The 14,515-nt window shown below is 41.3% G+C and overlaps 1 protein-coding gene across 2 annotated transcripts in view; it reads left to right on the top strand.

Annotated features, from left to right (window-relative positions):
- Positions 1–14,515, top strand: part of LRBA (LPS responsive beige-like anchor protein) — a 939,113-nt gene that overhangs the window by 516,898 nt on the left and 407,700 nt on the right. For both annotated transcript variants that reach the window (XM_077477021.1, XM_077477022.1), the window contains exon 37: positions 2,014–2,138. In XM_077477021.1, the coding sequence (XP_077333147.1) occupies positions 2,014–2,138 (125 nt within the window). The remainder of the gene's footprint in view (positions 1–2,013; positions 2,139–14,515) is intronic.

The following is a 14,515-nucleotide window of genomic DNA, read 5'->3' as shown; positions in this document are numbered from 1 at the left end:
TATGCTACCATGGACCCAAGCGGGACTCTTTCAACTCCGACACTTTGTTAACCCGGCGACACGCCATTTATTGACTTTTCCCACCTTGCAAAAGCAACACCAGATCCCCCAAAGGCTTCTACATTCATACTTACAGATCAGACACTTTTTCTCTATCAGGTCCCCCTCTCTGACTCTGGACAAACCCACAGACTTTGAGAGCCTATGTGCTAAGGGTCCTTACGAACCCAGACTGATTTCTACTATTTACACGATATTACATGACGCCATACCTATGACGGTGAACACCCACCACTACATGAGGAAATGGTCTCAGATTCTACAACACGATATTTCCCTGGTGGACTGGGGGAACATATGGGAGCACACTTCCAGAATATCTCGATGTGTGACCCACAAGGAAACTGCTTACAAAGTTCTAATGCACTGGTATAGGACTCCAGATATTCTACATGCCCGTAACAGGTTAATTTCGAAACAATGCTGGAGATGTGGTGGGGAAGTCGGCTCTCACTACCATATTTTTTGGGACTGCCCCCTAGTCCACCAGTTCTGGCTCCAAGTCCAAAATCTGTTAGAAACACTGGCTGGCACTCCTATTCCCCTGACGCCCATGCATTATCTGCTAGGCCTCCCTTTCTCTGGTATTTCTAAGGCCTTGCGCAGATTGTTGTCCTTTATCTTATTGGCTGCTAAAAGGGTCATACCCAGGTTATGGTTGTCCACCTCTCCACCTACACTTCCGCAATTGATCACCACTGTAGCTGACATACGCAGAATGGAACACTTGACGGCCGTAGTGGAGGATAAGATGCAGAAATTTTCTAAAATTTGGTCAACATGGGATGAGTCTACATATGGTTCTGATGGGATTGCTCCTACTTAGATAAACCTGGATACATACATGTCCCCGAGAGAAGGTCTGAAATCTATTTTTTATTTTTTTTCCTTAAAGCTCTCTTTGATGTTACATAGTCTGTTTACAGATTCTGTCTATAACCCCCTTAAAGATACGGTGGAAGATCACTACTTTAATCACATCGCTATGCCTTTATATGTTTAGATTTTGTATGCCTTGTAATCAAAGTATACCTGCATTTTTGATACGTTAATATTCATATCTCATGTATATTTTCTTCTGTATGATGTTGAAAATTTAAAATAAACAATTACAAAAAAAAAAAAGGGAACATATGGGTGCTAGAGTCAGGGAGTGAAAAAAAAAAGGCCAAGATAAGAGACAGGACTGTCACATTCAGTGGAGGCACTGTTGCCCCACATACAAAGTTACTCGCTATTATGGGAGTATAAGAACCAAGACCATAGGGTGCCCCCTTCAGTATGTTTTAATGTACCTAAAGTCTCAGTTTCCATTTCCAGGTGGTTGTGTTATATATGGTTCCAAGATCCTTTGTATTTATCATCTAGAATACTGGTGAGCCTTTAAACTACCAGAATATTGTCCACCCTGTGTTTAACTTCAGGAAATGAAATAGGTTGATAACTTCCAGCTTCCCACCAGTGTTACCTTTGCTGCTAGCAAAACTGGATGGGCAAGTGATAGTTTCCTAGTCAACAGATTGGTCCCACAATGCAGAAAAGCTTTCCAGGGGTCCTTTGGGATGTCCCTGCAAAATTATGTCTTGAGGAAATTGAATAGTTTAGTCTATAATGAGGTGGCAAATGGATGCATTGCTTTCTTATGATAATTATTGAATTGTATATTGTGCTCAACACATGCTGAAAGTTTATTCTATTTTCTGTAGAATTTATATTTATCGATTCAATTAACATTTCTTTAAGGGGGAAAAAAATAATTAGCACAGCAGTGTTCATGAGCTTACAGTAATATTGTGTTTGCCAGTTATTGAAGAGGCAGACAATTCTGACAGTTTTACAAAGGTAAAGGGGAAGAAAAAACTTAAGCAAACAAGGAAAGCTTTCTACAAAAATTCACTGCTACCATGCTGGTTAGTAATGGCTAACATGTGTGCTCCCTGTGTTTTGTTGTAGCCGTCCCCGGGAATTCTGGCGCCTGGACTACTGGGAAGATGACTTAAGGCGCCGTCGACGATTTGTGAGGAACCCCCTTGGTTCAACACATCGTGAAGCAACACTTAAAGCTGCCATAGATCATGGTATGTATCATATAGATTCAACCTCTTATCTAACCAGTGCTCTAAAGGTCGTGTATACTGCATATCTGTGTTGGTATATATGTGTGCACAGAAGTATTTTTTTATGTATGTATATGCATAATAAAAAAAATATATATATATTATACACTACTGAGAAAGTTTTAGACAGATGTGAAGAAATGCTATAAAGTAAGAATGTGTTTACAAAATGCATAGTGAGCAGAAAAGAAAATTCAAATCAATATTTTGTCTATCTACCCTTTGGCTTAAAACTAACATAAATTTTTAGACTTGAATCATTTGAACACTTGCACAAAGTCAGGAATTTTGTAGGATTTGAGTCAGGTGTACGAATAAGCAATTAAACCAAGCAGGAGCTAATGATCATGAATTTCATATGTAGCTTGAAACAGCTCTGTGGGAGGCTTAAAATCAGATGAGGAACAGCCAAACTCTGCTACTAAGGTGAGGTTGTGGAAGACCGTTTCATGTCACAGGTCATGAACCATGGCAAAACGGAGTACAGCAATGAGACTCAAGGTAGTTATACTGCATCAGCAAGTTCTCACCCAGGCAAATGGAGTGCAAATGCAGTGGTCGGCCAAGGAAAATGAATGCAGCAAATTAAAGGAACATCATGCTTCCTTCCCTTTGACATCGGAAAATGTATACCAGTGCACAGAACTGGCGGAAACAAGTGGACCCAGGTGCACCCATCTATTGTCTGCAGATGTCTGGCCAGAAGTGGTCTTCATGGAATTTTGGCCAAAAAGCCATATTTCCAACATGGAAACAAGGCTCAGCCACTCAACTGTAAACAAAAACTTAGGAACTGGGGGTGCAAAAAAATGACAGCAGGTGGCTGATGAGCTAAAATGAGGAATACTTGGCAGTAGCAGGGGGTAGTTTACACAAGGGCAGGGGAGCAGTACAATATTGAGTGTCTGCAGGCAACAGTAAAGCATGTTGGAGGTTCCTTGCAAATTTGGGACAGAATTTCTGCAAATGGAGTAGATTTGGTCAGGATGAATGGCGTCCTCAATGCTGAGAAATACAGGGAGATACTAATCATGCCATACCATCGGGGAGGCATGTGATTGGCTCCAAATTTTTGTTCTGCAGCAGGATAATGACCCCAAACACACAGCCAGTGTCATTACGAACGATCTTCAGCATAAAGCAGAACAAGAAGTCCTGGAAGTGATGGTTTGGCCCTCACAGAGCCCTAATCTCTACATCAATTCTTTCTGGGATTACATGAAGAGACAGAAAGATTTGAGGCAGCCTACATTCACAGAAGATCTGTGGTTAGTTCTCCAAGATGTTTGAAACAACTTACCTTCTAAGTACATTCAAAAACTGTATTGATTGGATTTCTCTTCTGTTCATTTACTTTCCATTTTGCTAATAAAAATAGAGGACTATTAACTCTTCTAGTTCCAAAAACATTCCTAATTTACAGCCTTCTTTTACATCTGCCTAAAACTTTTATACAGTACTGTGTGTGTGTGTGTGTATATATATATATATATATATATATATATATATATATATATATATATATATATATATATATATATATATATATCACAACATTGCTCAGCACTGAGAGAAACATTGTATCACTTGATTCTTTTAAATCAAAGGGATGAACTTTGGTCTGCAAATGAGGGCAGTTGAACCACTTAAAGACTAATCCTTCTTCTGACACTTGCTTACAAGTTAAAATCAGTATTTTTTTCCTTTGAACCCCCAAACATTATATATATATATAGAGAGAGAGAGATAGAGAGAGATAGAGAGAGATAGAGAGAGATAGAGAGAGATAGAGAGAGATAGAGCTTTTTTTTTAGCAAAGACCATAGAGAATAAAATGGCAGTTGTTGCAATATTTTATGTCACTCTATTTGCGCAGCAGTCTTTCAAATGCAATTTATTTGGGGGGAAAAATACACTTCAATGAATTTAAAAAAACTTAACAGTAAAGTTAGCCCAATTTTTTTGGTATAATGTGAAAGATGATGTTACGCCAAGAATCGTTGACTTTTTTTTTTTTTTGACTCATTTTATCCAGAATCGTGCAGTTCTAGTGTGTGTGTGTATATGTATGTGTATATATACACACACACTCACACTCACACTCACACTCACACTCACACTCACACTCACACTCACACTCACACTCACACTCTCACACACACACACACTCACACACACACACTCACACACTATAAAATGTCAGGTTTATGTGATGTAAGAAAATGAGAAAAAAATCATAATTTCAGAACTTTTTCCACCTTTTATTGTGACCTATAAACTGTACTTATAAGCCTATAAACTCAGTTTAACAACAAACTGAAATATTTTAGGTGGAAGGAAGTAAAAATAAAAAAAAAAATTAATAAAATGGATGCATAACTATGCACACCCTTAACTAATACTCTGTTCAGGCACTTTGTATTTTATTACAGCACTCAGTCGTTTTGGGTACAAGTCTATCACCATGGCACATCTTGGCTTGGCAATATTTGTCCACTCTTCTTTGCAAAAACACTCCAAATCTGTCAGATTGTGAGGGCATCTCCTGTGCTCTCTTTAGATCAGCCCACAGATTTTCAATCATATTCCGGTCTGGGCTCTGGCTGGGCCATTCCAAAACTTGAATCATCTTCTGGTGAAGCCATTCTTTTGTTGATTTGGATGTATGCTTTGGTTCATTGTCATGATGAAATATGAAGTGCCTCTTCGTGTTCAGCATTCTAACAGAAGCCTGAAGGTTTTATGCCAATATTGACTGGTATTTGGAATTGGTCAGAATTCCCTGACTAGGGCCCCTGTTCCAACTGAAGAAAAAAAGCCCCAAAGCATGATGCTGCCACCACCATGCTTCACTGTGGGTATGGTGTTCTTTTGGTGATGGTGCACTATTTTTTCGCCAAACGTATCTTTTGGAATTATGGCCGAAAAGTTCAACCTTCAGAGAGACTTCAGAGGTGTTTTTGTAAAAGTTAGCTGGGCTTGGATGTTTTTCTCTGTAGGAAAAGGCTTCCCTCTTGCTACTCTATGCCATAGCCCAGACATATGAAGAATACGTGAGATTTTTGTCACATGTACCTTTCAGCCAGTACTTGCCAGATACTCCTGCAGCTCCTTTATTGTTGCTTTAGGCCTCTTGGCAGTCTCCCTGACCAGTTTTCCTCTCATCGTTTCACCAATTTTTGAGGGACGTTCTTGGTAATGTCACTGTTGTGCCATATTTTCTCCACTTAATGTCTTCACTGTGTTACATGGTATATCTAATGCCTTGGAAATGATTTTGTACCCTTCACCCTTGTACCCTTGATCTGCCGTTTAACAATGAGGTCCCGCTGATGCTTTGGAAACTCTGTGGACCATGGCTTTTGCTGTAGGATGCACTAAGAAAATGTCAGGAAAGACCTACTAGAACAGCTGAACTTTATTTGGGGTTAATCAGAGGCACTTTAAATGATGGTGTGTATTCAACATGATTTTTTTTTTACATCACAGAAACCTGACATTTTAACAGGTGTGTAGACTTTTTATTTATATATATATATATATATATATATATATATATATATATATATATATATATAATATTATTATTATACAGTATATCACAAAAGTGAGTACACCCCTCACAATTTTGTCAATATTTTATTATATCTTTTCATGTGACAACACTGAAGAAATTACACTTTGCTGCAATGTAAAGTAGTAAGTGTACAGCTTGTATAACAGTGTCAATTTGCTGTCCCCTTAAAATAACTCAACAAACAACCATTAATGTCTAAACTGCTGGCAACAAAAGTGAGTACACCCCTAAGTGAAAATGTCCAAATTGCACCCAAAGTGTCAATATTTGGTGTGGCCACCATTATTTTCCAGCACTGCCTTAACCCTCTTGGGCATGGAGTTCACCGGAGCTTCACAGGTTACCACAGGAGTCCTCTTCCACTCCTCCATGACATCATGGAGCTGGTGTATGTTGGAGACCTTGTTCTTCTCCGCCTTCTGTTTGAGTATGCCCCACAGATGCTCAATACGCTTTAGGTCTGCAGTTCCAGTAATCCATGTCCCTAGTCTGCTTGTCTTCAGCAAACTCTTTGTGGGCTTTCTTGTGCATCATCTTTAGAAGAGGCTTCCTTCTGGGATGACAGCCATGGAGACCAATTTGATGCAGTGTGCAGCATATGGTCTGAGCACTGAAGCCTAACCGTCAACCCCTTCAACCCCTGCAGCAATGCTGGCAGCACTTGTAAGTCTATTTCCCAAAGACAACCTCTGGATAGGACGCTGAGCATGTGCACTCAACTTCTTTGGTCGACCATTGTGAGGCCTGTTCTGAGTGGTACCTGTCCTGTTAAACCACTGTATGGTCTTGGCCACCTGCTGCAGCTCAGTTTCAGTTCTTGGCAAGCTTCGTATAGCCTAGGCCATCTTTATGTAGAGCAACAATTCTTTTTTTCAGATCCTCAGAGTTCATTGCCATGAGGTGCTATGTTGAACTTCCAGTGACCGGTATGAGAGAGTGAGAACAATAACACCAAATTAAACACACTTGCTCCCCATTCACACCTGAGACCTTGTAACACTAAAGAGTCACATGACATCGAGGAGGGAAAATGGCAAATTTGACCTCACTTTTGTTTCCAGTGGTTTAGACATTAATGGCTGAATTTTTAGTTATTTTGAGTGGACAGCAAATTTACACTGTTAGCTGATAACAGATGCCAGGCTTGTGGGCTGGGGAGTCTTTCAATCTCTCGGTTAAGGGAACCTGGTTACCCAAGGAAACACAGCTCCTCATTAAAAGCGTGCAGCTCAGATCAATTAAATTGGTTCTATACTACTGGACCCCCTTACTGCAGGGAAACCCAGTCGGGGTGCATTCATACAGTGCCAACAGTGGCTTATAACAGTCATTAGGGTAGAAGGGGCCTTGAAGGAAATAATCTGACAATCTCCTTGCCAGAAAAAATTGTAGAGTAATCTTTGTTGGACAACACTAAAGTGCATTTTCTCAGTTGTCATTGCCACAAATGGGCCACTCCAGATGTGGAAATTCTGGCTTCCAGGTTGAGCAAGTTACTCTTGTTTGTGGCCAGGGCCAGGGATCCTGTAGCACTGGCATCAGATTCTCTGGTAATCCCTTGGGCTCAATTCAGGTTAAAGTGGTTGTAAACACTTTCATATACCCAGAGAAGTGACTGGCCCCAGGTGATAAAAAAAAAAGAGATGAAACAATTCCTCCTACATAAGTTTGTACCTGCTTATCTGCAGTTTTCTCTTCTCTACATCCATTCAAAGTGATGAATTTATAAGCTTGTCTGAGAGTTCTGAAAAAGGTTGTGAAGAGCTGAAGTTACACTCTGCAGAGCCCAGTGAGGAGAGCTGATTGGAAGGAATGGACACACCCCCTTCCTCACAGCACAAAGGAACAGGGCTGAGGCTGTCAATCAGCTAGATCTCCCTCCCCGTCACCATTTTTCCCTTGGTGTTAAACTTGTCAAAAGTGACTCATGCAGATAGCAGAGAAACGAAGCAGCACACAAAAGTGACACTTTGTGCTGTTAATTTAAACAAGTACACACTATACAGGGATATGCTTTGTTCATATTTAATTTGAAGTTTATAATCACTTTAAATTATGTATTCCCATCAGTGTTGATACTTTGTCAACTGCTGTTCAAAATAAAGGAAGAGTAGAAATCGATGACTCAGAAGAGCCTTGTACACAGACATACTCAAGCTTCTAGGAGATGACCAATGGCCTAATCCACCCAGGCAAGACTTGCTGCCTGAAGGTCTTCTGTGCCATCCTGCTTTCCAGTCACTGGCTTTTAACTGCATGGCTGTTGAAATCCAGATCTTGGGGCTTAAGAGTATATCTAACGCCTTCCCACATTACTAAAAGTCAGAAAAGCCATTTTGAGAAAAATCTGCTACTGTACCTGGAGATTCTTCTTTCCCAGGTATGAACACCAGCAAGCATTTCAACCCCAGAAACTGCTTATTGCCTCAGATTTTGGCTTCAGTCGGTTCTTGGCTAAAGTTCGCTTGTAAGTAATCCTAAAGAATAAGTTCATCTTTATAGAAAAAATAATATACGCACATATTTTTGCACAAGAAAAATAATTGTGTACTTAGACTTATTAAGTACTTAGACTTATTTCCTGTGGGAGCTTGGAAATCAATAGATCACAGGTGCAATGTGGGCTCCTGCAGACATTTCTTCTGACTTTGAGCCTGTACCTCTGTATGGACTTTCTGTTTGAAAGCCTGGGGACATGTCAGTCGACTGAGAACACCCATCCAGCACCCTAATGAAACCCCAAGTCCATCTGCTGCAGTAGAAGATGGTACTTGTAGTTTATGCGTTCATGGTAATCTATGAATGATGTGGCTGTGTAGGTGGTATTCTGTTTTTAAAAAGGGACGGTAGATGCGGGAAGAACTCTGCTGTCAGAGGGAGGTAGGGATTGGAGGGAGGGAGGGAGGGGGTGGTGGAGGCAGGTGCTGGAACCTGTGACATGTTCCTACGGTCATCTTAGCCTTTAAGGGACAGATCTTGGCCTTCTCCATTATTTTACATAAACTTTTGGCTTGTCTTTCATTTGTTAAACCTTTTATTGAAGATGTCTTGAGGATCAGACCACTATTGCAGCACCCTGTGTTTCCTTGGACTCTGTCTTGTTCTCTCTGCCCTGTGGAAACCACCTTTTGCGTCCATTAGGTACCTCCCCTCGGGTGATCTCTCCTGCAAAGTCTGTCTGCCGTGTTTCAGAGTTGGCGGCCCTCTCTTGCAAGGAGGCCTTCTGTCCAAGACCCTCCTTTACTCTCTAAGTCGCCGTTAGCCTTCCACCTTAATGTACTTTCTTCCCATTGTCATGCTCCTAAGCATCCCAAAGAAATTTCCCCACAGTTGTAATTTAGACATCATCATTGCTATCGGAGTCTAAAAGCCACAGCTTCTACCGAAAATTACTTGAAAACGGAAACAATGCTTCAAAATCCACTATTGCTAGATGGATAAGACGGTTCATTGTAAGTGCTTACTATATAAAGGTACCTTCAGTACCCTTATGTGCTCATTCCACCAGATCGGTGGGGGTTTCCTGGGCATTCAGACTTTAAAGTGGTTCTATACCCGCTACCTGTAAGGCAAAGGCAAAATTTCATCTGATCCCGGTCTGTGCTGGGGGAGCTGACATGTTCCCTCTGTATTTCTTTTGACATGTTTCATGTGCACAAGGCATTTCTTCCCAGCAAGGTCCGGCAGTGTCTGCCAGACCTTCGGCTGGGCATTCACAGCGCATGCGCCGCTTATGTCATCGGCTGCATGCAAAGTGAATATCTCCTACAAAAACCGTACAGGTTTAGGAGATATTCATTTTACCTACAGGTAAGCCTTATAGGTAAAAATAACAAAAAGGGTATACAGCCGCTTTAAGTGTCTTTCTCAGCTTTGTAAGGCAATCAGGTCTTTACTTTCACACCTTCTCCAAGTTCTGCTAAGTAGATATCCAGGCCTTTGCCTCAATGTTCATTCACCGGCACTCAAGAGTTTGGTCCTTGATGCTTATCTGTTGGGTCCATTGGTACAATGCTGTTTGCTTTATTTTTGCCTCACCTTACATAGACCTTCCACTCATAGAAGTGTATGGGAAGGAGCCTTCTTTGTAGGCAACGTACCATGTGAGAAAAGCAAGTATCCAACACAGCCTCCAAATCTTTCCTTTATTGTTACAGCATTTACCGATCCAGCCCTGGAAGATTTTACCCCCTTCCTGACCAGAGCACTTTTTGCGATTCGGCACTGCGTTGCTTTAACTGACAATTGCGTGGTCATGTGACGTTGCACCCAAGCAAAATTGATGTCCTTTTTTCCACAAATAGAGCTTTATTTTGGTGGTATTTGATCACCTCTGTGGTTTTTATTTTTTGCACTATAAACAAAAAAAGCGACAATTTTGAAAAAACTATAATAAATATCCCCCAAAAATATATAAAAATATAAATTGTTTCTTCAGGCGGATATGTATTCCTTCTCCATATTTTTGGTTAAAAAAAACGCAATAAGCGTATATTGATTGGTTTGCGCAAAAGTTATAGCGTCTACAAAAAAGAATAGTTTTACGGCATTTTAATTTTTTATTAGTAATGGCAGCGATCTGCGATTTTTATTGTGACTGTGACATTATGGTGGACACAGCGGACACTTCTGACACTATTTTTGGACCATTGCCATTTATACAGCGATCAGTGCTATAAAAATGCACTAATTACTGTGTAAATGACAATGGCATGGAAGAGGTTAAACACTAGGGGGCGATGACGGGGTTAAGTGTGTCCTAGGGAGCAATTTTAACTGTGGCAATGATGGGCTTCCACTCACATAACAGCGATCACTGCTCCCGATTATCTCTGTCATGTCACAAGGTAGAATGGGAAGATGCCTTGTTTTATATAGGTACTTCCCCGTTCATGCAGCTCCGCGACACAATCGCCGGGAGAACAGTGGACATCAAATCCGCGTGTCCTGTGGGCACGGTCACGCTGTACGCAGCGCTCCCACTAGCCCCTCCATTTAAAGGGGATGTAAAGGTATGCCCGTTTGCCCACTGCTGCCATTGTGCCAATGTATATTGGCGTGCAGCGGTTGGCAAGTGGTTAAAGTAATCCACTAATGCATTTCTGCTTTAAAGGGCCTCAATCAAATCAACCTTCCATGCCTGTCCCTGGGACTTCTCCAGAGCCTCTCCCATCCTGTGGAACTCTGTCTCAATCTATCGGCCATCTTGTACTCTGGCTACCGTTAGGCAATCCCTATTCAGAGTTTAAGATCAAATTGGAGAATAATTATATTGGTGTCAATTTACCTCAATACCAGACACTTTCACCTCCTTCTTGCCCAGGCCAGCTTTCAGATTTCAGCGCTGTCACACCTTGACAATTACTCATTCATCCAACACTATCCCAAATTAAATTTTCATAAATTTTTTGAGACCAGTAGAGCTTTCTTTTGGTGGTCGTAATTAACCGCTTGCCAACCAGCACATGATGTATGATGGCACAGCTGCACAAATGAGCATACTGGTACGTCCCCTTAAAATCGCGTGCTAGTGGGAGCACGTCCACGGACTCAATATCCACTGGTAGCCTGAGCTTGTGACATTGAGAGGCAAAACGGGGATATGTAAACAAGGCATTTCCCTGTTCTGCCTAGCAACATGACAGGCATCTACTGTTCTCAGTGATCGGGACCAGTGATCTCTGTCGTGTTTTAGTGAGCCCACCCCCCCTAGAGTTCGAATACGCTGAGGGAACACAGTTAACCCCTTGATCGCCCCCTAGTGTTTAACCCCTTTTCTTCCAGTCTCATTTACGCAGTAATCAGTGCATTTTTATAGCACAGATCACTGTATAAATGTCACTGGTCCCAAAATAATGTCAAAAGTGTTCAATGTGTCTGCCGCAATGTCAGTCACGATAAAAAAAATTACTGATAAAAAAAATAAAATAATAAAAATGCCATAAATCTATCCCCTATTTTGTAAACGCTATAGCTCCAATAAATATATGCTCATTGCGATTTTTTTTTTTTTGATTTTTTTTTTTAATAATTGGGGATATTATAGCAAAAAGTAAAAAAAATTACTTTTTCAAAATTGTCGCTATTTTTTGTTTATAGCGCAAAAAATATAAACTGCGGAGGTGATCAAATACCACCAAAAGAAAGCTCTATTTGTGGGGGACGTCAATTTTGTTTGGGTGCAATGTTGCATGACCGCGCAATTGTCGGTTAAAGCGACGTATTGCCATATCGCAAAAAGTGCTCTGGTCTGGAAAATCCTTCTGGGGCTGAAGTGGTTAATCTCCACTGGGTTTTTTTTTTTTGGCTTTTTTTTTTTTGCTATAGTTACAAAAAAATACAGAAAAGTTAAAAAAACAAAAAACAAATGACCCCTTTTTGGAAAGTAGACAGTCCAAAGTACACTGCGCAAAAAAATGTAATTTATGCTTTGAAAACACATCAAATTTCAATGGCGTAAATTATCTTGCTGGATATTGATACTGATATGGACTGGGTAATTGATGGAAATGAAAACTATCAATCTGCAGAGGGCTGAATTCAAAGACACCCCAAAAATCTAAGTAAAAAATAATACAGCGGGCTAGTCCATGTTGCTGAAATTTCATTGCAGCAACACAAAATGGTACTCAGTTTGTATGGCCTCCTTGAGCTTGTATGCATGCCTGACAACATTGGGGCATGCTCCTAATGAGACGGGTGGTGTCCTGGGATATTTCCTCTTAGATATGGACCAGGACATCACTGAGCTCCTGAACAGACTGAGGTGCAACCTGGTGGTGTCGGATGGATTGAAACATAATGTCACAGAGGTGTCCTATTTGCTTTAGGTCAGATGAGCACGGGGGACCATTCAAACCTTCATCCTCCAGGAACTGGCTGCATACTCTCGCCACATGAGGCCGGGAATTCTTGTGCACCAGGAGGAACTCTGGACCCACAGCACCAGTGTAGGGTCTGACAATGGGTCCAAGGATTTCATCCTAATACCTAATGACAGTCAGGGTGTCATTGTCTAGCCTTTAGAGGTCAGTGCGTCCCTCCCTGGATATTCCTCCCTAGACCATCACTGACCCACCACCAAACCAGTCATGCTGATTGATGTTACAGGCAGCATAACGTTCTCCACAGCTTTTCCAGACCCTTTCACGTCTGTCACGTGATCAGGGTGAACCTGCGCTCATCTGAAAAGCACAGGATGCCAGTGGCAGACCTGCCAATTCTGGTGTTCAGTGGCAAATGCCAATCAAGCTCCATGGTGCCGGGCAGTGAGCACAGGGCCCACTAGAGGATGTCAGGTCCTCAGGCCACCCTCATAAAGTCTGTTTGATTGTTTGGTTGGACACATTCACACCAGTGATTTACAAGAGGTCGCTTTGTTAGGCTCTGGCAGTGCTCATCCTATTCCTCCCCCCAGAAAAGAGCAGTTACTGGTCCTGCTGATGGGTTAAGGACCTTCTTCGGCCCTGTCCGGCTCTCCTGGAGTAACTGCCTATCTCCCGGTATCGCCTCTATACTCTTGAGACTGTGCTGGGTGAGATAGCAAACCTTCTGACAATGGCACGTATTGATGTGCCATGCTGGAGGAGCTGGACGAGCTGGATTGCCTGTGCGACCTCTATAGGGTCCCCACATGCTATGAGTAGTGACATTGTCCCTAGCCAAATGCAAAATTAGTGAGTAGAGAAAATAAATGTCAGTGGCCTCCACCTGTAAAACCATTCCTGTTTTGGAGATCTCGTTGCCAATCTAGTGCATCTGTGATCTTCATTAACACCAAAGCAGCTGAAACTGATTAACAACCCCCTCTGCTACTTAACTGATCAGATCAATATCCCAAGAGTTTAATTGATTTCATGTTATACTCTTATTAAAAAAATATGTTCCTTTATTTTTTTTGAGCAGTGTTTTTAGTAAGAAGCATTGTAAGTTTAATTTTTCATCACTATTGTTTGTAATTTTATTTTATTTTTTCACAGTTGCCGTTTTGACAAGTTATTTCTCACACCACAGACATACCAAAACACATTCTGCTATGACTCCTAGGTATGGTCATACCAGGTGTGAGACATTTTCACAGCCTAGATGCATATAGGGGCCCAAAAATCTTTTGGGCTTTCAAGGATCATAAATTACACATAAAGTAAGCATCTAATTTCCTGACCATCACATTTTTTGGGGCCCTGGAACATCAGGACAGTGAAAACACTAACAAGATTATCCCAGTTTGGGTAGCAAACACTCCATGGTATTTTCTGAAAGGCATACACATCTTTCGGAAATTTAATTTTTCACCGCAATTTTTTGGAAACTGCAGGAAGGAAAAGGACAAAAAAAATTTCACAGTTTTCAATTAATTAGATATTTCTAACACACACCATAGACATACTTAGAATTGCACCCCAAAACACAATCTACTGCTCCTCCCAAGTATGATTATTTCATATGTGTGAGACTTTTTCACAGCTTAGCCATATAGAGGTGCCCAAAATCCAAGGAGCACCTTCCAGGCGTTCTAGGGACATACATTTTGCATTTAATTTCCTATCACGTTTGTAGTGGTCAGGGGATGTAGCATCAACTATAGCAGTCCCAGTTCCTATAAGTTAAGCAAGCCTAGCCTACTGCTACCTTACGGCGGCCAGTAATGCCTGGTGTCTTGCAGTAACGTAGTCAGCCAGATGTGCAGATGGCTTAGTTCAGGCTGCAAACAGACATGGTCAGAAAACAGTCCAAAGATCCGTCCAGGCAGCAGGCAGAT

The sequence above is a fragment of the Lithobates pipiens genome, unplaced genomic scaffold (assembly GCF_037356315.1).
Source record: "Lithobates pipiens isolate NorthernLeopardFrog02 unplaced genomic scaffold, aLitPip1_a1.2 Scaffold_13, whole genome shotgun sequence".
Lineage (NCBI taxonomy): Eukaryota > Metazoa > Chordata > Amphibia > Anura > Ranidae > Lithobates > Lithobates pipiens.
This window is presented reverse-complemented; position numbering and strand designations above follow the sequence as displayed.